The sequence below is a fragment of the Panthera leo genome, chromosome A3 (assembly GCF_018350215.1).
Source record: "Panthera leo isolate Ple1 chromosome A3, P.leo_Ple1_pat1.1, whole genome shotgun sequence".
NCBI lineage: Eukaryota > Metazoa > Chordata > Mammalia > Carnivora > Felidae > Panthera > Panthera leo.
In genome coordinates this window covers 89195225-89220377 of record NC_056681.1, presented here as the reverse complement: position 1 = coordinate 89220377, position 25153 = coordinate 89195225, and the positions used below count along the sequence as shown (strand labels likewise).

The 25153-nt window shown below is 55.7% G+C and overlaps 1 protein-coding gene and 1 long non-coding RNA gene across 14 annotated transcripts in view; one reads left to right on the top strand and one right to left on the bottom strand.

Moving 5' to 3' along the window:
- Positions 1 to 19818, top strand: part of SFXN5 (sideroflexin 5) — a 117022-nt gene extending 97204 nt beyond the window's left edge. For 12 of the 13 annotated variants that reach the window (XM_042932681.1, XM_042932689.1, XM_042932687.1 and 9 more), the window contains 2 exons: positions 553 to 670; positions 16678 to 19818. In XM_042932681.1, the coding sequence (XP_042788615.1) occupies positions 553 to 670; positions 16678 to 16755 (196 nt within the window). In that variant the 3' untranslated portion in view covers positions 16756 to 19818. The remainder of the gene's footprint in view (positions 1 to 552; positions 671 to 16677) is intronic. The other variant, XM_042932691.1, reaches the window with a different exon arrangement.
- Positions 1487 to 14757, bottom strand: LOC122216195. The gene is made up of 4 exons (XR_006200780.1): positions 14587 to 14757; positions 9327 to 9410; positions 2718 to 2781; positions 1487 to 1922 (listed from the first exon to the last, which is right to left on the bottom strand). It is a non-coding gene; the product is annotated as an uncharacterized LOC122216195 (long non-coding RNA).
- Positions 19819 to 25153: the final 5335 nt, after the last annotated feature.

The window sequence follows — 25153 nt, the reverse complement described above, 5'->3', positions numbered from 1 at the left end:
TGTTCTGTTCCCATACGCGGAAGAGGATAATCCCCTCCCGGCTGTGTGTATGTGTGTGTGCATGTGCCTGTATCCACATGTGTGTATGTGTATGTGTGCATGTGTGTGTGCTGTTTGTCTCTTTCCCTGGACCTGGCACCTACTCTGGTTTGTTCAATGCTTCGTTATGTGCCGCCTTTGAGGACCGTCTTTCTCTGCTGTGTGTCTCCCCAGGGGCAGGGGCTGACAGCCTCCTCTATTGTCTCCCCCACATGTGGCCTTCTTTGCACAGAGCTGGACGCATGGTGGGATGGGTGCCCCACAAGTACTCATTTATGATGGATGATTGAGAGTTCCCCCAGCAATGTCCTTCAGAGCAGAGCCTGGGGAAAAGGGTGCCGTTGGGGAAGGCCCCAAAGATAGAATTCCACCACGACTATTTAGCTATGGGTTGGCACTGGCCCAGGACCGTGCTGCCTGGCCCTGGGACACTGAGTGGAACCCCGCGTGGTGGGTAGCAGCAGCTCACCCTGTCTTCCAGTCTCATGGAGCTCCCTCCTCTCTCCCCCACAGGACGGCTCTCCTGCAGGCGCGCCCCCGGCTGCTCCTCCCTGTACAAAGCCTTGTGTGCCTGGCAGCCTTCGGCCTGGCCCTACCGCTGGCCATCAGCCTCTTCCCGCAGATGTCAGAGGTCAGTGTGGGGAAGGTCTCGAGGGCAGGACGGGTGGGTACAGTTTTGCCATTTATTAACAAATACTTATTCAGTGCTGACTCCTTGGCCCTGAGCTAGGCACTGGGGTTAGAGCCATAAAGGAGACACATTCAGGCCCTGACCTCTCCCGAGCTGAAGGCCAAGCAGTGAGCATGACAATTAAAAAGGGACTAGCAAATGAAGGGGGAGGACTGTTAGGAGGGAAAAGTCCAGCCGGACATGGGAGGAGACAGTGCGGGGCCCCAAACCCAGCCTAAGAGGGAAGTGGCATTTCATGGGGCCTTGAGGATGAGCTGGAGTTGGCCAGGTGCAAGGGGGAAAAGGGGACATATAGGCTGCGGTCACCTGGGGTGAAGGTTCTGAGAGGAGGCAGCACACAGCGCATTACAGGGGCTGAGGAAAGTCTGCATCACGAGCAGAGGGTGGGCCAGGCAAGGGGGCCCAGGGCAGGTGGAGGTGGGGACTTGGGAGCCAAAGCAGAGAAGGTAGGTGTCATCAGAAGGGCCGTGCAACGCAGGACTGCAGATTCCCAATTGTGAGCCTGGGCTGGAGCTCTGGAGGAGAAGGAGCCATCAGGAGGCAGTGGGCATCCAGCAAGAGATGGTGTCAGCTTGGACCAGGCTGTTGGAAGTGGGCATCGAGAAGTGGGTCCTTTAAGAGGAAGTTAGGTCTATGAAGAACCGCATGTGGTGGGAGGGAAGGGAGCAACGCGGTGTGCGTCTGGCTTGCTGCTTTTGAATGACCAGGCAGACGTGAGCACTATTTAACAAGATAGAGACACGAAGGGAGGTGGTTTGAGGGAAGAGGGCATGTTGAGTTGGATGGACACGTGAGGTTCCAGGATCCTGTGGAATGTGCTAATGGGGGTGCCCGGTGGGAAGTCGGCTCTGGGCCTGGAATCCAGGAGAGAGGCCTGGGCTAGAGGGACGGATGTAAGGCCACCAGCATAAAAACAATGATGGAAGCCAGGGAGTGTGTGGAGAAAAGAGGCCCTGGGGAGGAGTGGCATCCACAGACCAGCAGCCAGTTTGGTAAGTTCAGAGCTAAGTGCGGTTGGAGGGGGGTGGGCCGCCCTCAGGGGCAGGCATTCCTGAGAAGTTGAGCCCCATGAAGTTGAAGTGTCCCTTGGTGTCCCAGACGATGAAGGCAAACCCTCTCCCCAGGAGTGGGCCCAGCTGAGAGGTGAGGAAATAGGGTGGCAGGGCTGACGGCTCTGTCCAGGGGCTTGGCACTAAGGGAAAACAGAAATAGACCTGCAGCTGGAATGAGATGTGGGATCGAGGGAGGCTTTGATTTGCTTATTTTTCCCTTTTTTAAATGAAAGAGATGGGAGCTTGTGTAAATACAAAAGGGAAGGTACCAGGAGAGAAACAGAGGACCGAGGGAGGGGGAAGATGGGGAGAGCAAAGTCCATGGAGTGGGGGCGGGGCAGAGCACAGACCGGGGATTCAAGGGATTTGCCTTGGCTGCGGAGAGCCTGCTCCCCACTTTAGGAGTGGGGATGGAGAGAGATGCAGTTGGGGATGGTGTTGGGGGGTAGGGAGGTTAAGGAAGTTGTTCTGATAGCTTCTGTGTCCTCCTGACCGAGCAGAGAGGATGGCGAAGGGTGGAGGAGGGGGAGGCCAGAGGTTTGAGGACTATGGAGACATTCGGAGGGAGAATGGGAAAGACAGCTGACCAAGGAAGTTAGAGAATCTGGGTGGGCAGTGCACCAGGTCTGCTGTGAGGATGCAGGTCTGTGGGCGTGGCCAGGGCCTGTGTGTCTAAAGGAGCCGGGGCTGAGAGGGCCACAGGGTTCACTCCGCAGGTTTCATCTGGCTGGCTGATTCGGGGAGTCAGTAAGCCATCAGGAGGAATGGCGGGCCCCGGAATCTTAGCTGGGTGGGTGAAGATGGGCGAGTAAGCTGACCGGGGAAGGCAAGGTTTGACAGAAAGGCAAACCCAAGGGGGTCATAGAATGAATGTGGCATTTGGAGTCACTGAACTCTTGGGCAGATGGAGGCTGTGGCCACAGACTGGCACTTACCAGTTTGCGATGACAGGCCTGATCCTGCTCAGTCCTGAGAGAGGTGGGCGTTGGGGGCAGGTTCCTGGAGGGAAGCCAGAAAGGTAAAACTGAGGGGCCTGGACTGTGGGCCCTGAAGACCCAAGGTCCTAAGTAGGAGGTAGTGAGCCAGCCCCGAGCCCTGAGGTCCCAGGAGGGTGAGGACTAGAGTCACTTCCCCACACTGAGCCCCAGAGATTTAGAAGGAAACCAGAATGGGGTGGGGCTCCTGTCTTGGAGGGCCCAAGGCACACTGGGGTGGGAAGCCCGGTGTGTGATATGTGCCAGGAACGCCCTCATGCCCGCAGGGCCCAGCCTTGCTGTGAGGCCAGGGATACCCCTTCCCCCATGAAAGCTGAAAAGCCGTTACCTGATGTTTGGAGACTCTGAATGGAGCCAAGGGCTCCAGAAGTTCTGAAGGTGGGAGAGAGGGCACTTCTCGGTGGTCTTGGCATCCCTGTCCTGGAAGGGCTGTGCCCAGCACTCGCCAAAGTGACTGCATCTCTCTGTACAGTCAGGCTAAGTCTGCAGTTCTAGGCGAGGGTCAGAGACACTCGTAGGCACCACTGTGTTCAGAAGCTTCGGGTAGGTCTCCTATCTCTGTCGCATGGGGAGCGACCTAGGGCAGAGAAGCCTCACAGGACAGAATCGGGGACTGGCCTGTTGGAAGGATTGCTCAGTTTACCATCCTTCTGGCTCTGCTGGGGAAATGGAGGCCCAGAGCAGCCCAGGGACCAGACCAACGTCACAGAAGTGAGGCGGTGATATGAGAGGAACCCCCAGAGGCCCATTCCCAGGCCATGCTGCATCTACTTGTTCTGTAGGATTTTCTCTCCTCCCTCAGCCACTTTGACTGCACTGAGGTAGTGGAGAGATGGGGGGACCGGGGGCCACCCTACTCTCTGGGGGGAAGAGCCTAGGAGTGGGCCTTTGGCAGGTGTTCCTCTGGGGCAGATGATGGAGAGATGGCTGCAGTCCACCCACCCAAGCCTCTGGCTCTAGCTGCAGGAGGTGGTCTCAGTGAGCAGGTCTGCCCTCACAGAGGCTCTCAGTCAAGCTTCAGGCTCCTCTCTTCCCTCATGTCTGCCTCAAACAGGCATGGAAATGGACCAAAGTCCCTCTCATTGAAACCCAAGACTTTTTTTTTTTTCTAGACTGGGAAGAATGTAATCATGGCATGAGAAGTCTGTTCTCTCGAGAAAGGAGGGTAGGGATGTGGTTTTCAGTGCCCCTTCCTCACCTGCATCAAGTCCACTAGGATGTAGGCAAGGCTGGGGGCTTTATGAGCTGTTTTGAGGCCAATCTGCGACCTGTGGCAGCAAGGCCATCAGCCAACTGGCTGAGAGGACCTCATTCCCTCCATCCATCCTTCCAATTAATTCTAATGAGGTACAGCTTCTGCCGTATGGGGATCATGTCTCACATCCCAGAAGCCAGTGGGATTTGCCATAATAAGTCTGGACTTGCTTGGGCTGACCCATCCTTGCCAAGAGTCACCAAGGTTGTCAACAGGAGTAATAGCTGGAACACCAATTAATTAATTAGGGGACTTGGAAATAGAGTTTAGGAACTTGTTTCTAGAATGGTTGGCCTGCAGTGATTGGTGTGGAGTTTCCAACCCACTAACCCCAGAGGTTGAGGAAAGAACTTCAATCCTCCCTTCAATCCCTGGGAGAGAGTTTTGCTGCTCATTTCAAATTAGTATTTCTGCCTATTAAAATGGTGCTAATTTTAAAATTAAAATTGCAAACAATAATAATAGCCACCATTTGCTAAGCATCTACTAGGCCTGTCAGCATGTTGGTAACTGTGCATCCCTTGTATCAAGTCCTCCCAATGCCCTTCAAGTCTGAGGTATTATTGACTCTTAAGGGATGTTACCTAGAGCGTTAGCGTTAGGTGTGCACATCTCTGACTCTGGGAAGAGATTTTGGCTGGAGATGGTACCTTTGGTGCCTGGGGGGAACTGAAGCCAAGGAAGGGGTGAGGTCATTGTGGGAGGAAATAAAGGCATCAGGAAAAGGCAGGGGCAGCCAGGAGCAGAGGGAGGACCCTGATGGAGCACCACCATGGACCCTGAGGACAAGGTCATTTCAAGGAGGAGGGGCTCTCCGCAGAGTGAGCTACTGCAAGGGGACCTGTCAGCTGGGTGTGTAGGCAAAGCAATCTAGGAAGCGAATGATAGTCAAGTTTCTCTGTGTTCAGAGAAGCAAGCTCATGAATGGGAAACCATTCAAGAACAGTAAAGAAAGTGGCACTCCCTGGGTGTTCCATTGATGGGGGTGGGAGCCTGGAGAGGGCCAGTAGGGGGAAGGAATGCACAGGAGGGGATGCACGTAGCCCAGGGCAGAAAGGCACGGCCCTGGGTCCAGTAAGTAGAGCGGCCTGCTTGGTGGCGGAGGGGAGATGGGAGACTAGGACATGACAGTCCTATGAAATAGGAGTCAATATTATTCTGTGTTTACAAAGGAGGAGACTGAGGCATGCCTTGCCCAAGGTCCAAAGGTGGTAATGGTGGCTCCATACTCACGAAAGGATTTTATGTCCCTCCTCAGCCCACATTTATATCTCTATAAAATGAGAAGGCCCAAGTCTGAGTCCCAGATGGCTCCCTGATAATGTATTATTATGAACATTCCAGCACCCTCAGCCAACCCTCCTACCCTTCATGGGGAGTCCCTGTCCATGTTCACAGGGACCGTCTGGAGTAGGTGTTTGTGCCTTTAAACTTTTTTTTTTTTCTCTGAGAGAGAGAGAGAGAGAGCCTGAGAAAGCCTGTGCTCAAGAGCAGGGGACAGGCAGAGAGAGAAGAGGGAGAGAATCTTAAGCAGGCCCCACACCCAGTTCAGAGCCCTACACGGGGCTGGATCTCAGGACCATGAGATCATGACCTGAGCTGAAATCCAGAGTTGGATGCTTAAGGCTTAACCAACTGAGCCACTCAGGTGCCACCTCTTGTGCCTTTAATCTCTACCCCAGAACTGGGGGCAGGGGGAGGGTTGTTAGTAGGCCAGCAGGTAGAGCAGGGAACCTCCTTAGGAAGTTGAGTGTGAGAACAGGGGGGTAAGGTCTGGCCTTCCTTCCAGATCCCAGGCCGGTCACTGTGCAGGGAGTGAGTGACCCTGTGACCTGTAGATTAGGGCTGTGAGGCACTGGACAAGACTGTCTCAGTCAGGCTGTGCCCAGGCATGGACCCATCCACACCTAGATTCTGTTTCCCACCCCATAGATGCTGGGTTGCTTTTCCCTTCCTCTTGTAATTATGAGAATCATGTCATAGCCCCCTGGTATCAGACAGCCTCCATTCTGATGGGATGGGCAGAAACCCAGTGAACAACAAATGTCAGGTGGTGGTGTAGTAACATGAAAATAAAGCAGAGGACTGTGCTGGGGCTTTTCCAGAGGCAACTCAAGGTCACATGGATTGTGGGGGCCACCATGGCATGTGGGGCCTGATTTGTGGTGGCCTGTCTGGCCACCCTACAGTCCTCTCTGTAGATTGGGGCTCTGGGTTCCAGCAAATGTGGTCATCTCTGTCCTCCCCCAGACACACACGTGCATAAACACACACACACACACACACACACACACACACACACACACTCTGTGCCTGTGGCCCGGGTCCCTAGAGGAAGATGTCCAGAGTCCAGTCTTCATGCCCACAGCCTTTGCTGCCACAAGAGGCTGGACCAGGGGATGGTGAATGTCCCTCCAACTCTGACAACCAGCATTCCCCACCTGGGAGAGTTTCCAATCCCATTTAATGAACCTCATGTCTCCTTGGAGCAAGAAGCAGTACCTTGGCCAAGTCCTCTCCCCGTGTCCCTGCCTGTTTCTGTCTCTCTGTCTTTGTGCCTCTTTCTCCCTTCCTCAATTCCTCTCCGGCTTCCGCCACCACCCCCCCAACCCCATTCCCCTCGCTTTTCCCCACTATTCCCTTGGGAGCTCGGGGGCTGGGGAACAGGGCTGCACATACAAGCCGGAGCCATTGTTTGACAATCTGTTTTTGTCTTCATCTTGTTGGCAGGCGGCAGGAGAGGAGCAAAAGGTTAATGAGGCACTGTGCAGCGGGATTACTGCGTGAACGGGCGGGCGGCGGGCGGGCGAGCCAGCCGTGGTAACAGGGAACTAATTAGGAGCAGTTTAACAGGAGGAAAAAGTGAAATCTCCTCTTCACCAACTGTCAATAATTAGCTGATTTGGTGAGGTTGAAATGTGTCCACAGGAAAAGGTGGGGCTTTTCTGTGGATGAGTGAGGCATTGGGGAATAGAGGCCACTAAGAGCTCTGCCCTGTCCATAGGTGGGATTGGGGCTGGCGGTCACCCCACATCCCCCAGGCCCACCCTCCTCCAGAGGCAGAGGCTGGCATCCCTTAGCCTCAACTATCCATATGACCTTGGTCTTAACCTTAAAGACCTCAGTTTCCCCAGCCATAGGGTGGTGGAACTATGTTTCTTCATGGCTCTGCCCATTAGGATTCTGGAAGCGAAACCATTAGACCAGGCCCTTGTTCTGGAGTTTGAAGAGCTGACAGCAGGCCATGCAATCTTGAGTCAGATGCTGACCCCATCTGACCCTCAGGTGTCTTGTCTGCAGCACGAGTGTGCCCTCTGAGAGCCACCTCTGAGGGCCTGGCGTGGCTCAAGAATGCTGCCAAATGGTTAATGGGCAGAGCCTGGCCTTCCTGGGAACTTGCCTTGTGGCCCCTGGACCCTCACTTGACTCTTCTGGCCTCCCAGTAGCAATAGGGACTGGAGTGGGGGCACAGAAAAGATGGGCTATGTGCCTCTGGCTGGCTGCAGGTGAAGGAGAGAACCCTGGGCTCTTCCATAGGGCTAGGGGGCTCTCTAAGTGTGTGTGCATCTCTTTTCCCTGTACCACATGCCAGGTGGGAGGCAAGGAGTCAGGTTCACCAGTAGCGAGCACCTGTTTGCTCTGTTGGCATGCCCTGCAGTTGCTGGTTGGTTGGCCTTTGCTCGTTGGCCTTGCCTGACAGCTCAGCAGAGGACTTCCCACCTTCCCCTGCCCCTCCAGCTTCTGCCAAACACCTTGACTGGAAGAAAAGACATCATCAGAGGCCCTCAAGGCTTCCTGCTCAGAGCCTCCCATGTCAGCCCTGCCAACCCCACCCCCACTCAGCCTACCCTCTCCTTACCTCAGCCTTAGAGGGTCTGGGGCACTAGAAGAAGGCATGTTCTGAAGAAGGCTAAGGCCCTCGTCACATCCTCATACCACTCACAAACCACAAGTCACCCTGGCCCCAGAGGGTGGCTCTTAGAGGCCACATCCATGCTGTAGATGAGGTACCTGAGTGTCAAGTTCAGCCACCCCCTTCTCATTCCCTACCCCCTCCCTGTCTGGGAAGAGAATATGGGTGACCCCACTGGCAGCAGAACCTCTACCACCTCTTTCCCCATCAGCAGCTCTGAGGAAAATGGTAGTTTTCACGAACCAGCTTGGCTGGAAGCTGTGACTTACCAGAAGCAAATATCTACCCCAGCTTGCCTCTCTTTTCCCTTTCTCTTTTTCTTGGGAAAGCATTTGAATGCCCAACCAAGAATGGGGAAGAATTGGGAATGAGCTCAGGTCTATATTCAGGCTGTTCTAGAAATGACCGCTCCTCCAGGAAGTCCTCTCTGATGAGCCACACTAGGATCTGTCTCACCTCACATAGGTAGACTTCGGTGACATGTGTTTCCTGTGTCCCATCTACTACCTCGAGACAATAGTCCTTTCTCCCTCTTTCAACACATAAGGATGTTCCTAGGGCTGAGAAATAGAGCTCTTTATCAACACCTAATACAGAGTGTGGCTCATCTGGGCTTACCCCGGTTCCTGCTTCTCCTGCTTTTGCGGTGCTGTTATGAGGCCAGAGGCAACGTCTAGAGGGCATTGTGGCCCTCCTGAGTCCACAGACATTCACCTTCTCCCAGAGCAGGGGCCTCTTCCCTCTAATCTCAAATCCATCTCCCACTTTCCTTGGAGTTGTTTGTTTGGGGTTTTTCTCGTTTACTGGTTTAATCAGTCTCTACTGAACTCCAAAGCGGGCTATTTTTGCCGTCAGAAATCTGCCGCCTCCCCGCCCGCTGCTTTCTTGGAGTTTGCCCACAGGACCCCCCAGGAGGGACGGATGGGAATGGCAAAGCCACTCAGAGCCCAGGAACGCCAACGCCACCTGTCACGTTGCCTGTTCCCCACACCCCCAGCCCAAACCTGCATGTGCACACAGGCCCACACACAAGCACACACATGAACATGCACACACATGCCCCAGTGACATCCTCCAGCAGGGCCACCTCTCAGCCTGTCCCTCCTGGTTCTTTCTAGGACCTTCTAGAAAGCCTAGCTGAATTCAGGACAGGGAGGGAGGAGGCTTGGTTGTGCAAAGCTTCCGCTGAGAGGATTAAAAGCATCAATATGTGCGAAGCTTAGAACATGCCTGGCCTGTGCACAAACAAGGGCTCAGCCTTGTGAGCCATGAGGAGACACCCGTGAACAAGACTGGGCCTGGGCTCTAGGATAGCCATGGAGTCCTTCCTTCCTTATGCAGCATCACATGGATTTTCCAAGTTTCCAAAGAACTCTCTCACCTGTTTCTTGATATTATCCTCATGTCAGTCCCAGGAAGTAGAAAATCTTCCCACCACACATATGGGGAAACTGAGGCCTTGAAGCTGAGAAGATGGAGGACAGAGAAGGATTCTGAGATTGATCCACCAGGGGGCACCCAGGAACAGTACAAAGCTCCAAAATGGGGAGGGGGTCTGAGCCTCCACTGGGTGCACATTGCACAGGGGAGATGGAAGAGTATAGACGGGATCCCTACACTTGGGGACCTTCAGTTCAGTTTGATTCAACTTCTGCCAAGGACCTACCAGCTTGAACTGGGGTGAGGTGGGGGACTGCTGTGTTCATAGATGATTAGTGAACAAATCGCCTGCAACTGGGGATGTGATGGAGATGGAAATAAATGCAAGGGGCAATGGATTTGGTTTGAGAAGATCAGAGGAGGCTTCCTGGAGGAGGCAGCCTTAGAGGATTAAGATATAGCTAGACTTGGGCCTCAAAGGCTAAACATACAGTGTACTAGAAATGGAGAGCAGCCAGTAGGTGAGAAACCTGGAGAAGGTCCCAGAAGGCTTTTAGCATCCAGCCAAGGAATCTGACATTCACTGGGAAAGCAGCGGGAGCCAAAAGCCAGCAACCATAGGCCTGACCCACAGGGTCTAGGCTCAAGCCTCAGCTGCTCTCCAGCGCTGTCCTAACACCTCTGCCCTCTAGGACACTCGGAACAGCTTCACGAAAGATGGGGCCCAGACTCGTGTGCCTAAGCAGGACCCGAGGCCTGCTCAGCCCTGAAGAGAGAGCGTGGGGTGTGCTGCCCCTTACGTGCTAGACCTGAAAGAGGCGTCAGACACACAGGGTCAGTCAGGTGCCGGCCTGGGCATTGGACCCCATGTCAATGTCAGCACCACCTGCAGATGCAGAAGCCCAGAACCCTGGCCAGGAGCAGGAGGCAGCTTTGAGCCATGTCACGGGGTCACACTGAACACCCCGCCCCCCCAGCCCCATGCCTTTGAAAAGGAGGCAGAAAAGCCACCAGAAGAAAGGCAAGGAGGAGGAAGTTCTTTGTAGTAGGTAAAAGCCCCTGAGAATGGGGCACAGGCCAGGGATCCAGTTTCCTGTTTGTGTCTGGGCACCTTAGCTCCAGGTTCAAATATGTAAACTATCCGCCGGCCTGGCTGCAGGTGTGTGTGCTCCCAGGCTGCAGAGGCAGCGGTGGCCCCAAATGCATTCCTGACTCGGGCCCCCCACCCATAATGAGCCGGGAGACAGAGGCAGATAGCTCAGGGTTAACCCTTCCTGCACCACCAAGGAAGACCCAGTCAGGCTGCTCTAGGGGACTCTGGGGCCAGCTGGGCCTTGGGGTGCTCAGGGGGGCTGGGGGTTTCTGGACATGATGATTCATGTTTTCTGCCTCCCTCTTTCAATGCAACTAAAAGTTAGGGACTATCTGCTGTGAGGGGCAGCAGGGTCTGGCTGGGTAGGGCACCTGGATGAGGCTCTCTGGGAGCCAGGGTGCAGGTTGTACCTCAGGGTCAGGGAACAGTGGCTGGGCAGCACTCTCTTGGGCAGAGCGGGTGTGTGTCCAGCAGGCCCACGGCCTCCTGGCACCGCCAGTTCTGGGGCTTGTGGGGGACTATCAGACAGCTGATGACTTCAGCTCTCTCACTGGTCCCTGCAGCCCCCACCCTCCAGGGCTCTGGCTCCCCATCCCCTGCTAACTGGCTGTCAGGTACCTGGAGAGGTGTCTACCAGATGAAGAGAGGGAGCCAGGGGCTCTTGCCTGCCCCCTGAGGCCAGCCTGGAACTAGGTCACCCCTCCTCCCTATGGCCACTTCTTGCCCAGCCCCCTTTCTCCTCATCCCATTCTCCTTGTAGGAGGCCCCTCAGAGCTTGTTGAGGTCAGAACCAAGCCCTGCCCTCGGCCCACTACCCTGGGCCATCAAGCCTTTACTGGGTTGGTACTGGTGACCCCTCTTGCTGCACCCATTCCCCTTACCAGGCCTTGGCAACTCCCTCACTCCACAACCCACCCATGAACCTCTGTGGCCAACACGCCATTTGATCTGCTGCTCACATGGCACATAAAGCCAGCTTCTGCTTCTTATCCATCAGCCCCCCCCACCCTGAGCAGCAGGGGTGCCCCCAAAACAACAGCACAGCCCTTTGTCTCTGTCTCTGGTTGGGGCAGCAGTGGGGCACTCTGTATCTGAATCACATCCATTTACCAGCAGAGCCCTGGATGTGATAGCTGTGGAGGAGACCCAGGACCCCCACACCTCAGAGAGGTGATCTTCAAACGGCACAGGGGTCTTTCCTGTGGGGGCCTCCCGCTGAGCCCAGCGGTAAAGATCCCCAATGGTCCCGACGCCCGTGAGATCCGCCATTGCCCCAGCCCCAGCCAAGGCTAGAGGAGTCTTAACGGACAGCCAGTTGAAGTGGCCCAGGATGGAAGTGAGAGTCTGTGCCCGGGGTCAGCGCTGAGTTGGGGGTAGGAAATCTGGACTCCAGAGGTCACCAAATCCTGTTGTGAAGACTGAAGCCTTTCAGCCCTCATTGGGACCACTCAGAAAGCTGTGCCTGGTATCCATGCTGCCTGGTGCCTTGGCACCCCCTGTCACTGATTCTGTTCCTTGGGCTGGTCCCTCAAGGCTACCATCATGGGCTTGTTCCCTTCAGCCGCCCCTCAAATTTGCCTGTTCTCCAGGCCTGGCGCCCTCCCCTTCCATCTGTTCTCCTGGGCAAGTTCCCCCACCCTGGGGCCTCCGGCTGTGCTTGCACATCCCAGGTTTGCTCTCCCACCCAGACCCCTGCCCAGAGCTCCCGAACCCATGCGCTGTCTGCCTCCCTGGCCTCTCTGCCTAGGGAACTCAACATGACCAAGCCTGAGCTTGTCACCCTCCCACCCTGACCCGTCCCCCTCCCGCATTCCCTGCCTCTGAGAACGGCGTCACCAGCCACCCCAGCTCCCGAGCTAGAATTAGGAGTCATCCAACGCACAGTCATCCTCGACACCTCCCTCTCACCCCCACATGGGATTGGTCATCAACTCCTATGGGTTTCTCTTCAGAAAGGATTCAGTGCCACCCTCCTCACAGCCCCGCCGGCAGCATCATAGGGCAGGACCTGGCACCTCTCTCTTATTCCCACAGCTGCCCCCTCACTTACCCTCTGATCCGTCCTCCACATCCACCGCCACCAGAGAAACATTTCTAAAATGGAGTCTGGATCATGGCCCACCCCCACTCAGAATCCTCCCGTGGCTCCCCATGGCCCACACTGACACGTTCGTGTGGCCCATAAGGGCCTGCCCGTCCCAGCCCCACCTCCACGTCCTGCCGCATTCCCTACATGCCCAACGTTGCCCACACCAAACGGGCCGTGCTGGCCCGCCAATGCTTTTCCTGCCCTCTCTTATCAAAATCCTCCATTTTATTCCCGGCCTACCTCCTCTGAGAAGTCTTTCTTCCTGATTCCTTTCATCAATACGTGGTAACCCCCACCCCCTCCCCAGTTACCATGGCACCTTGTCTCTCTGGGATCCATGTGCTTTCATAGATGACTCCTCCCCTAGACTGTGAGCTACTCAAGGGCATGGATGAGATAGACTGTCCATCTCACCTGTCCATCTCTGTGTGCCCAGCCCTGGTGTATGGAGTTGACAGCCATAAACGTCTGACGTGAGGGCTGGTTAATGTGAAATGAGAGAAAAAGCCCCGAAGGCCACTCTGTCCCCGAGACTCTGCTCCTGAGTACCTCAACCAGCTACCCCTCCCCAGAGCCTTTCCACTGCCCGCATCTCCCCCCTGCATCCCTTCTACCTCCTGCCCTCAGCACGGTGAGGAGCCTGGGGGACCTGAGTCAGGGACAGCCCCCGCAGGGAGGATGAGGCCTTGGTCTGCACCCAGGCCGGCACCCTCCAGGGAGCGGGTCGAGTGGGCCGTGGCCCCGGCCGTGGTCCTCCACCGCGGTGGTGAGCAGCCTCTCCGATTTTAATGCGGGCCTCGGTGCTTCAGTGAAAGCCGGCATGGGAAGTTGCTAATAATGGCACTAAAATAAAATATGCTACATCTGTTATGGGTAGCAGAACAAAATTAGCTGCTCACACCTCTGACATCCAAGATGTCTTAACTTAAAATACTCCTTGGCTTACTTTACATCATTTACTGATTATATTTAAAAGAAATACAATTTTGCAATTACTGTTCTTTCCAGTGTGATATCTGTGCATCATTTTCCTTTTATGTTTATATATTTCTCCTTCATTAGTGCAGTCTGAAGGGTGATTAGGATTCTTCAAACATTTTACAGAGGTTAAACGTTGATTAAGATTTAATTATTACTGTAAATAGCTTGGAATGACATATGGTGCAAAAGCCTGACATATGTGCATTTGAATAAATGAAGTGCTATTTCCCAGGATGCCTCAGTAGCTGTTTAACAGCTTTCCCGAAGGGTTATGTTACACCTCATGGTAAGATTGCTGGGATGTTATATTTTGTTGGTTTTTGCAGCTGAAAGCTAAGAACAGTTTTCCAGTTTTTTAAAAACATTGAATATTTTAAATACCTAAATTGTTTTGCACAAATTTTTGCTAATTTGTCTAACTAGGTTAAACATTTTCAAAAGCATTTAGATTTTTAAGCGTGGGCGCTGTGCATTGTGTCAGTGGCAGCATGGGGACGAGGGGAGCTGGTGAGGTGGAGGGGACACGGAGGCCGGCAGGGGTGGGGAGGGAAGAGGTGGCTTGAGGAGAGGGGGTGGGGAAGAGGCCTGGGCCCTGAGCCTAGCTCTTGTCTCTTTGGCCCTCTTCAGTGGCCAGAGCCTGGGTATGGGGGTACCGTGGACCACAGGGGAAGGGTCCCCCTTCCCCAGAAACTCCACCGTGCCCACTGGCTCTAGTCCACACTGAACTCCCTCCTTCCTGGCCTCTGACATGCCCGGTCTGGCCATGACCGAGTTCTTTGAAGGCAGGGCTGGTCTATGGCACCTTCTGCGTACTTCTCAGGGTTGCCCTGTCTTGACATACAGCAGGTACCTGGGACCAGGTTTGGCTGAACTAAGCCACAAAGGCCCGGCACTTCCTTGACTCTGCCTAGGGTGGAGACCACACCGAGGCCCCCCTCGCTGAAGTAGCACCTCCCTTTCAGGTTCCCTCAGGCATCCTTCCTGGCTAAGTGTCCGGAGCTGCAGACCAACATCTGGGCTGCTGTAGAGCCTCCAGGGGGACCTTATTTCCCAGTGCCTTCTGCCTCCCTTCTTTCCATTCATTTATTCAACACTTACTGAATACCTCCTGTGCACTGGCAGTGGGCCTTGAGGGTGCAGGGATGAACACGATCGCACGTCACGTTTGCTGCCTTGTGGAGCTTGCAGTCTAAAGTGGAGAGGGGGAAGACGAGTGGACGGTCAACCTCAGAAACAAGTGATACAACTGAGATGCAAAAACTGCCAGAAGCTGTGGGGGGTCCCAGGAAGTGGCCACACCCAGGCTGGAGGAGGGAAGATGTCTAAAACTGAGATGTGGAAGATAAGCCCAAGGAGGAGCCCGGCAAGTGGGGTGGGGAGAGGCGGTGACAGAGGGGCAGTTCAGGCAAAGAACCAGGGTGGGGAAAGCCCCGTATCTGAGGCATGGCAATAAGTAGGCGTGTGCGGTGCCTCCAGCCCCAGGGGCAGGGCGAGGCTAGGCAGGGGCCCAATAGCGCAGAAGTCGAGACTGTTCCCTGAGGACAGGGGGGTCATTGAGCCATTTTATGAGGACGAGAGGGGTGCCCAAACTTGTGGTTGGGAAGGCTCGCACTGTCTGAGGCGGGGGTAGACGGAGACTTGAGGGGAAGGAAGGAAAGAGGAGGTGAGGTGGTGCCAGAGCATCACTGGATGACGGTGTGGGGAGCCGGGTTGGGACAGGGGCAGATGGTGACTTCAATCTCGATTTCGATTTTAGGGTTGAGTTCAAGTGCCTGTGAGACATCCATGAAAAGGTCTAGTAGACAGCCCCTGCATGCCCAGGACTCAGGGCAGAAACATGGCCGGAGAACCCGCAGATCTGGGGAGTCCCCGGGAGGGTGGAATCACCCCAAGGCTTGTGCAGGGAAGAGGGCCCAGCCAGACAAAGCCCCCGGTGACCCTGAGAAGTGTCCAGTGGATGTCACAAAGTGCAGGGTGGCAGTGACTTGGGAGAGAAGGATTTTTGTGGATTGTGGTGGGAAGAGAAACCAGATTTGCCGTGGGTTGGAAAGTCAGTGGGAGGTGAAGAGGTGGAGAAGGCCACCTGAGACAGTGCCTTAAAGAAATCTGGTTGTGGGGGAGGAGAGAGACCAGGCGGTAGCTGGAGCGTGACGTGGGGTTAACGGGACAGTTTATCAGATGAGAAGTTCTTGTCAGTGTTGAAATGCTGATGGTCGAGAGTCAGTGGACTGTGAAGGTGGGAGACAGCAGGAGAGTCTGGGAGTGGGCTCCCGGAGTGGGCATGGGGGAGATGGACCCCAGGAGGTTCTGCCTTCTGAGGGGAGGGGTGGCAGGAGGGCAGGTGCGGAGCAGCGTGGACAGGTAGTTCATGGGTTTGATGGGGGGATGCCGAGGGGCTTCTTCTGTTGTCTTCTGCTTTTTCTCTGAAGTAGGAAGAAGGCTCTTCTGCTCAGGAAGAGTGGGGAGCTGAGGGTGGAGTGACTAAGGAGGGCGGAGAAGGTTTAAGGTGGCCCCTGTGGAGAATGAGGGAAGGAGCTGACTGGGCAAAGTGGCTGGGAGGAGGCGGTTTGCTGGTCACTGTGGGGGCCCAGCAAAGTCAGGTTCAAGAGCATGGTTTAGTTCCTCTAAACCTGGGCCTCTGCCAGTCAGAGCTGGAAGGACCTTTGGGCTAGAGAGTGGCTGGAGCGACAGCCCCTGGTGTCCGGGTTGGAGTGGGTGGGTGTGAAGACTGAGCTGTAGGGAGTCTGGGGCTTGAGGTCTTCGATGTCTAAAAACAGATAGGGATAGTTAGTGGGGTACTGGAAGGATAGGGACTGTGGAGTCCAAGAAGGTTGAGTTTGGGTTTCAGGAGTGTGGGTGGAGCAGCCCTGGGTGGGGACCAGGTCCAGGGTGGGTGTGGGAGTGGGTGTGGGAGTGGGTGTGTGCCAGGAAGCAGACTGGGCCCTGGGAGATGAGGAAGACACGACTCGGAGGTCAGAGTGTGGGACATTCACCTGCATGGACACACCGTCAGAGGAAGACACAAGACCTAGCCAGGAAGGGATACTGTGGCAGGAGGGCGGTAAAGGAGGATGTGTCAGTAGGCGGCAGTGGGGGAGAACTTTGGGCACCAGGATCGTCTTAATGCTACTCCCAGCCTCCACACTCACCCGTCCCCCCTCACCTTTCTACTTTGTTCTCTCTCCTCAGATCGAGACGTCCCAGTTAGAGCCTGAAATTGCCCGGGCCACGAGTAGTCGGACGGTGGTATACAACAAGGGGCTGTGAGTGGTGGCCGGCCGGCCTGGGGATGGAGTGCTATCCAGGCCGGGGAGCCGGGGGCGGGAAGGAGTCTCCCGGCTGCACCTGCAGGGAGGGGCAAGCTGATCCCACCGGTCCTGGGCCACCTGGGGGAGCACTGGACCCACAGTGGTAGGGAGACTAATCTATTCACATGTTAACATAAGGGTGAGGAATTCTGACACATCTCCTATAAGAAATAATCAAGTGCATTTCTGGGCCTTACGTGGGGTTGTCAAAACTCTACTCAGCACAATTATCTGTGAAGCTGAAAAATTGTAGAGTGCCCACGGGATAGACTTAGGATCCTTTTATACTTTGGGTTTTTTTTTCTTTTGTTTTTTATCTGAATCAAGTCTGAGCCTTGGCTGCAGTGGCCCAGATGGCGGCAGCGGACCAGTGGTGGCAGTAGGAATAGGCCAGGGGGCTGGTTGGGTTGGCAGAAGGGCTGGTAGATTCAAGACATTATGGTGGCCGGGCCCAATGGCTCCCTGAGCTGGGCTGGGCTGGGCTGGGCTGGGGGTAGGGGAGGCAGTCTACACCTCACAGGAGGAAGCAGCTATGACTGAGGTCCTCAGGAGGTGGCCCAGGGAGTCAGAAGCACTGGAAGCCTCTGGAAGATTCTGTGGGCAGTTGACTCTGAGTGTGGCTGGCCTTCATCCATGCTACAACCTGCAGAACCAATCCCTCTGCACGAAGCCCAGTGCCTGGGGCTGGGGTCACCCTTCATGGAATCCCGATCCATTTGAGGCCCCAGCTTCAGGCAAGAAGCCCCAAGAAGGAATGATGTTTGGCTGGAATTGTGGGCCTGCACTTTGACCTCTGCAGGGTGACCCTCCTTCTAGTCACCAGGCTGGAAGCGGGGCTGTGGGGCTGAGGATGGGGCTAGAGCTGGAGCTGGACCGACCTCCATCTGGGGGGCTCTCAGGCCCCAAGGCTTCCTGCCCCATCCCACTGCTTCCCGAGTGGGAGGGTCTTATGCCTGAGTGCAGAGGCAGGTTTCTAGGTACCAATCTGAGAGTCAGCATCAAGCCAGGAACTGCAGGCCCTGGCTGTGGCACCAATGGGCTGTGTGACCTTGGACAAGTCTGCTCCCCTCTCTGAGCCTCTACTCCCCATCCGGAACCAGAGGACTGGATCAGGGCGTTCCCACCGACTCTTCCAGCTAACCTCGTCTTTGCCTGTCCTGCTCAGATGCTGGTCATCCCAGGCACATCCCCAGTGTGGACACTGAACTGGGAAAGGGGCAGGCCCCTTTGGGAATGGCCTCAGGAGCTAGACCTTGACTTTCTGTATGTGAACCCACATCCTGGGAACACTTGATCTTTGCCCCTTTTCAGTTCTGAAGGAGGAGATAGTGTGGGTGGCTGGGCCTAAGTGTGGCTCCACACCCACGTGCCACCTCTCACCCTGCACCAGCCTCCGAGGCCACTTGCTGCTGGCTCCTGTCTCTTCCCATTGGCAAGCCAAGAAAAGGAGAGGCCTGCAGGGGCTCTGCAGAAGACAGCAGGACCCGAGGTGAGGGTGAACAGGGCAAACAAAGAGGAAGCATGGGCCCCATTGTACCCTTCACCTGCCCCCAGCTGGAATGGAGCCCTCAACATGCAGCCGCATGGCCTCCTCACCTCCCTGGTGACTCCACCTGGGGAGAGACCTGGCTGGAGGTGAACACAGGCATGTGCAGGAAAAGACTAGTGCAGGGCAGCAAGGCTGTGGCCATGGGCAGCTCTCACCATCCTCCGTGCAGGGGTGGTTGTGGGAAGGTGGGTCTTCCATAGGCACTGGCACCATGTACCCCCTCAGAACCCCGTGCTGTCTGTGAGGACCTCCCAGCCTGGCCCTGCTATTTCTGCAGAATGCTGCCCTGAGGGCCCCCCACTCTCCTGAGGAGCAGCACCCCCCTACCAGTCAGGAAGGGGTGAACACAGAGCAGGTAGGGAGAACAGAACAGCAGAGAAAAAGGGGCAAGTATTTTTGAGCCAATCCTGCCATGATGTGACCGTGCCAATGACAGGCTGGGTGTTTCTGGGTCCCCTTTTGAAAAGCTCTCTTCAAACTCACCCTACCCCCTCTCATTGGACCTTGTTTGTGTGCACTTTACCTTGAGACCAAAACTGCCCACCCCAGCCCCACTCCCACCCTTTCTGGAGATGTGGTAGAGATGGGGTCTCTCCGGCTCCCTCTCTGGACTGGCTGCCCTGGCCCAGCCCCACCCCAGCCCCACCCCTGTGGCCTTGTCATCTCATAACCTACTTACTTTGTCTCCTGGATGATTTCTGGTCATGCTCCCAAATGCAACTTCAGGTGAGCTAACGGGACTCCTCCTTGGGAAAGGGGTTGGCAAAAGATCTGTATAATACAGCTCAGGGTGATGGTGACAGAGGGTCAGTGGCCGTGCTGATAAGATAAGCCCTGGCTTGGCTGTAGAAAACACCATAAGGGAAACCTTTTGGCCAATATCCATCACCCACTCTGCTGAGGCCAGAGGATGGGAGGCCTCGTGGGCAGACTGGCTCATGACTGGGGAGGAGGCTGAGCTAGGTCCCACAGCTAGGGTGTGTCTGGTCCGGCTGCGCCAGAATCCAGGCCATACCTACAACTGGTTCTCTAGCCCTGGTGTACTGCCCCACCCCCCACCCCCGCCTTCTTCTAGTCACTTCAAACATTCTCTGAGGCTCGGGGATGCCCTTCTCCCATTCCGGAGAATAATCTGATGGTGCAGGGGCCAAAAGCCCAAGATGTCTAGACGGCTGCTGGGTCAAGGTGGCTGATAGCCCCCTTTCTACTTCCTGATTGTGAGCTGGCTTGTTTTCTGTCCTGAGCCCCTGGCCTGGGAGAAGAGTGGGGTCCTCAGAGCAGAAGGGCCAGAGGACAGGGGCATCAAGTGCTCTTCCAGCCCTGGGCCGGGTGTGAGTGAGGCACAAGCACATATGCCTTGGCCACACCAAGGGGACTTTGCAGTGTCTTTTTAACCTTCTCAGAAAATTTCTCAATCTCTGTGATTTATGTAATACTAATGAGCTGTGGGCAATAAATGATGGATTTAAAGCATCAGGGCTTGGCTTTGTGGGTTGTGGGTGGGAGCAATAGGGGTACAGAAACACAGTGGGGACAGGCCAGGGCTGCCTGAGGATTTTGTGGGAAGCCCCCCGAGGAAGGTGCAGACCCCAGGCTCCAGGAGGGGTCAGGCCATCTGGGAGGCACAGAGGGAAGGGGAAAGGAAAGGATGGAAGAGCATGTGAGGGCAGGAAGTTGGACAGAGGGCATGGGTTGAACTTTACAGAAGGAACCCCCCCCCCTTTACAGAAAAGTTGCTGAGCACTCACTAAGACCCCACTGCAAGGCACTTGAGTAGATAGGGATGTTGGTAGATCTCATACTGTTGCTATCCGGGGGACACAGAGGGGAGTGCAGGTGGGAGGGTCATTCTGGACTGCCTGGGAGCCCAGAGAGTTTTCATAGGGAGGAAAGATGTGAGCCAAGTACAAAGGTACCAATATCCACAGTGTGTGCGGCACTAGCCCCAGGAATTCTGCCCCTTCCTAACTTCCCCACAGTCCCTCGGGGCCAGGCCTCAGCCACCTCCCAATAGTTCTGGCCCCTCTTCCTCTAGGAAGCCCCCAGAATCCCTGGGGAAGTGAGGCCTGAACTCTTTTCCTGGACCTCTAAGCATCTTCCACCCCTGCAGGGAGAAGCTGATGGCCCCCCATGGCAGGGGGACCATGTTGTAGAGGTGAGGTCCATGGCTGGGGTCACGTCAACCCAGGTGCCAGCCCGAGCTTGGCCCCAGCATGAGTGTTTGACTTCTAGCCAGTCACTTCCTTTATTCACCCATTAATTTGGTCAGGTGTTTATGGAGCATCTTCTCCAACAGAGCCTTGGTGTCTTTAGCTATAAAATGTCAAGAACAAGCATCACTCACTGGGCTGGTGTAAGGATTGGAGAGACCAGGTGAGGAATGCACCCCGACTCTTCACTTTTGCCTGCCACATGTCAAGAGAACCACTGCCTCCCCTTACCTGTGCACTGGGCTCCTCTAGGAGGCTTGGGGAGGGGGGGCAGGAAAGGGATGGGGGCGGGGTCTGTTCTCAAAGTGATACTTCTAGGTCACGGGGCTTCTGGTCTCTGGGGAATTTCTTCGCTAACAGCCCCACTGGCCACAGCCCCCATCCGGGCGGAAATCCTTGACTCTCAGGACAGACACAAATCCCTCCTGGGAGCTGTTTGTTGTTTTTAGCTGGTTTGGGGGCTCAGCTCCTGCCCAGCCCGGAGATCATTAACACTCCAGGAATGTGGCCTCCCTGGCCCCATCCCCACCCGCTGGCCCCTAGGGCCTCCCTCCTCCCACTCAGGCCATGATTAGAAGGAAAGTCAGAATGCTAGGGGATGAGGACAGTGATGAGTGACTCTTTCTCAAGGCCCTGGGGTACCTGGGATAATTTGCAGAATGGAGCTCCCTCAGTCTTCCAGAGCTGCTGCTGCTCCTGCCATCTCACCATACCCCTGCCGCTGATTAGCTCCTCAAACAGAAAAGTGTCAGCCACTCCCGAAAGGCCTAACCCCCATGTGCCCTTGCTTCCCTGCAGTACCAGGAGTCTCCTGGGCAGTGGCTGAAAAATGTTCATTCACTTCTCACGTCCCACTCTGAGGTAGCCGCTGGCAACCTGATCTAAGCTCAGAGCCTGACTCCTTCCTGACAAGGACATCTTCTCAACCAGAGCAAGAATCTGGGGCCCCACCTCACCCCAGTTCCCTGGGCCTTGTGGAAGGGTAAAGGGAAGGAAGGAGAAAGAGAAGGAAGACAAATGAGTGACAGAGGCACCAGGTGCCCCATGCAAATTCAGCGAGGAAATGAGGGAAGGAGGCTGCCCTCAGCCCCCTGGCCCCCCCGAGCCAGTTCTCCTCTCCGCACGGAAGCATGGCAGAGCGAAGGGCAGTACAACAGGGCCCTCACTCAGTCCAGGGGTGAACCGCACGAAGCTCAGCGTTAGGGAATGGGGTGGGGCAAGACAAGATGCTGGAAATAGAAGTGGGCCAGCTGCTGCAGGGCAAGGGGCAGCTGGGAGCCACTGGAGGCTTTAAGTAGGGAAGTGGATTCATCTGGCAACAGAATGGAGTGTATCGTAGACACAGGCAAGACTGCCGGCGAGACCAGGGGAGAGTCAAGGTGAGGGAAGACGGAGCCTAGACCAGGGGGTGGGAAGGTGATGGAGAGAATGAAGAGATTCAGGATTGCTCAGCTCTCGGTGATTGGTGGTGGAGAGGGTGGCCGAGAGAAGTCAGAGATGGCCCCAGGTTCCTGGCTTAGGCAGCCGAGGACATGGATGGTGGTGCCATTTCTCAGTTAAGGAACAGAAGGAAGAACAAATCTGCAGGCATTCTGCTTTACAAGTTATTAGAGGTCCCTGTGAGGTACTCAAGTCGAGGTGTTGGGACAACTGGATGTGCTTGTCGGGAGCTCAGGAAGCAGGTGGAGACTAGATACGTAGCTTGGCATGTTAGCCACTTACTGAGCACCTGGAGCTAAAGGGACCGTGGCAACCACCCGGGGGAGGATGTGGGGTGAGAACAGGAAGACCTGGGAGAGAACCTCCAGGAACCCCCACCTCTGAGGCCTGGCCCAAGACAGAGACTGCTAAAAAGCTCAGCCGTAAGAAGGGTGTTATGGACTGAACTGTGTCCCCCCAAATTCAAATGTTGAAGCCCCGATCCCCCATACCTCAGAATGCGACTGTATTCAGAGGTAGGGTCTTTAAGGAGGTTATTAAAGTAAAACGAGCTCAGCTGGGTGGGTCCTAATGCAATACGACTGGTGACCCTATAAGAAGAGGAAGTTTGGACACAGATGAACACAAAGCCAGCCATCTTCAAGCCAAGAACAGAGGCTTCAGAAGAAACCAACCCACTTTGAGCTGGTACTCTGAGCTTAGACATCCAGCCTCCAGAACTGTAAGAAAATGTACTTCTGTTGTGTAAACTGCCTGAGCACACTAACGCCAGGGGTAAGAGGAAGATGAGGAGAGCGTGGCACCCCAGAGGACAAGAGATGAGAATGCTTCCAGTAGGAGAGGCTGTGCACATACTGAATAGGTGCTGGGAGGTGAAGGAAGACGAAGACCAAGCACGTCCTTTGGAAGGACCTGGAGAGAATAGTCTCAGTGGAGTGTGGTCAGGTCAAAAGCCAGATCTCCATGGGCTGAGAAGTGAGTATGTCTCCGACTGGCTGCCAGTATACAATTAACTTGTAAAACAAAGGATTTCCAAGAGACTGGGTTGTGAGCTGGGCATTGAGACACGACAGTGGCTGCAGCATAATGTGGGGACGAAGGGAAGGCTTCCGAAGGCACACTGGGGCTTGCGGACGTTAATGGGTGAGAGGGGAGGAGCCTAGGGAGACAGGCAAGAGGAGTGAGGTCTCCGGAGGGGGGCGGGCCGGGAGGAGAGAAGGGTCTCAGGGGTAACAGGAAGCAGGTGGAGAGGATGGGTTGGATGCAGGTAGTGTGGATCTGAGGGAGGGAGGTTGAAGGGTGAGAGACTAGCTTGCCTGGCCCCTCCAGGTATACTTTGCACCATTCTCTATCCGCTCTCTGTCTGGGAGGCCTACTCGTATGGACTTGCCATTGGGCAAGTTTGGGAGTCTCCAGCGGGAAACTGAGGATTCGAGGAGGGTGACACTGGGGGGTGGATTCCGCGGGCCTCCCCTGCATCATTGGGCCTCCCACTCACGAAGGCTGCGGCTCCTATCTGGGGCTATCTCCATCCATCTGTCCTCTTGAGTTCTGGTAACTGCTCCTGCCCCTGCCTCTTCGGGCCCCAGGGCTGTGGGCCATCGTCATTGGCCTTGTGGCGCTACAACATCTCTTGTCAGGTGTCTAAAACTCGTGAATTGTTCCTTTATCCAACTCTCCTCAGACTGCCCTATTTGAAGGGACTCTTTCTTCCTGGCCCTGGTTGATATGAAGGTGTTCCCTTGCAGTGCTTCTCATTTCTTTCTGGAGATGGAAATAAGGTCCTCTGTTGAGGGTAAGCAGAAGAGGTTTGGGCAGAAGGGTGACTGTTTGAGACATCCCCTGTGGAGAATGGGAGTGGATTTATCAACAGGAGTGAGGCCTCAGCTGAGGCTGGGACCTTGGACTTCAAGGGGTGCCGTCCAGCACACTCGTGGGATGTCCTCACAGACGCGGCTGCAAGGGCAGGTGGGGAAACAGGTTCAGGCAAGTGTGCAGGTGCCAGGCAGGTGCAACAAGGAGCAGTGGGGCCAGGGGATGTCAGAGAGACAACAGAGGGGCCCGTGGCCAGGAGCGCGTTATGAGGCCAAAGCATGGACATAGGCGACGACTGAACGAGTGAGCGGCAAGAACGTGTGGTTTGATAGGGAAGGACCTCTGAATGTGCGGTTTGAAAGAAGGGGTCACGTGACTGTGGCCTCTCATAAGCCCTGAGAGTAAGCGGTGATGAGGGGAGTAGGAAATGAGGGCCTGGGGTGCTGGGTGGGTTGTTCATGGAGACCCCCAGGTCTCGGGGAGACAGGAAGACCATGAGCTGGTAACCACAGTCTGACAACTGAGGGGGTACGACTGGGACAGGCAGCAACCCCGCCCACGTGCACAGCCGCACGCCCACACACACCCACACAGTCACACTCGCGCACACACGCCCACAGCCCTCCCAGACACTCCCAGACACCCTCACATGCACTCACCCTCACACACACCCCAGACAGCAGATGGGGCGCTCGGGTAATTGGTTAAACCTGTTCCCGATGTCTGGCTCCGCATTGGCAGCGCCTGTCTGACAGGAAAGCTGGCTGGGCCTGCACCACTCAGCCTGCTGGCCTCCCCGCCCCTCCCCCTACGGGGCTGCCCGAGAGCAGGGGCTCCAGGAGAGGCCTGTGGGGGGTGGGGTGGGGGTGCCGCCTGGCTCCCTCCTGGGCAGAACCCAGTTGACGAGGTGAGGGTTCCACGTAGTCCCGCGGGAAGCAGTCACAGCACCCATGAGGAGGAGCTGGTGACAACCAAGTGCAGAGATGCTGAGAGCACCAGCCATGCTGCTGCGGAGCCGTGGGGACTAATCTTGGAAAGTCCCGCGGACCGGCGGAGTGTAAAGATCATTCCCCGAAGCTGAGGCGCGTGGCTTGGGCGACAAGAGCGAAGAACCTGCGTTCCCGCTGCTTAAGTCACATACAACATGGGGTTCTTACGGGCGTCATCAGTACCTCAGCCCATCTGACTCTGCAGGGCCTGGGAGGCCAGCCCAGCTGAGGCCATGTGACATAGCCAGGCTCTCTCGCGGAAAGCCTGGCCAAGCAGCCCCTGTCCACCTGTCCTCACCCCTGCAGGGCCCTGATCTCCAAGAGGAAGGAGCAGTCGAGGGAGGGCCGGGAGCA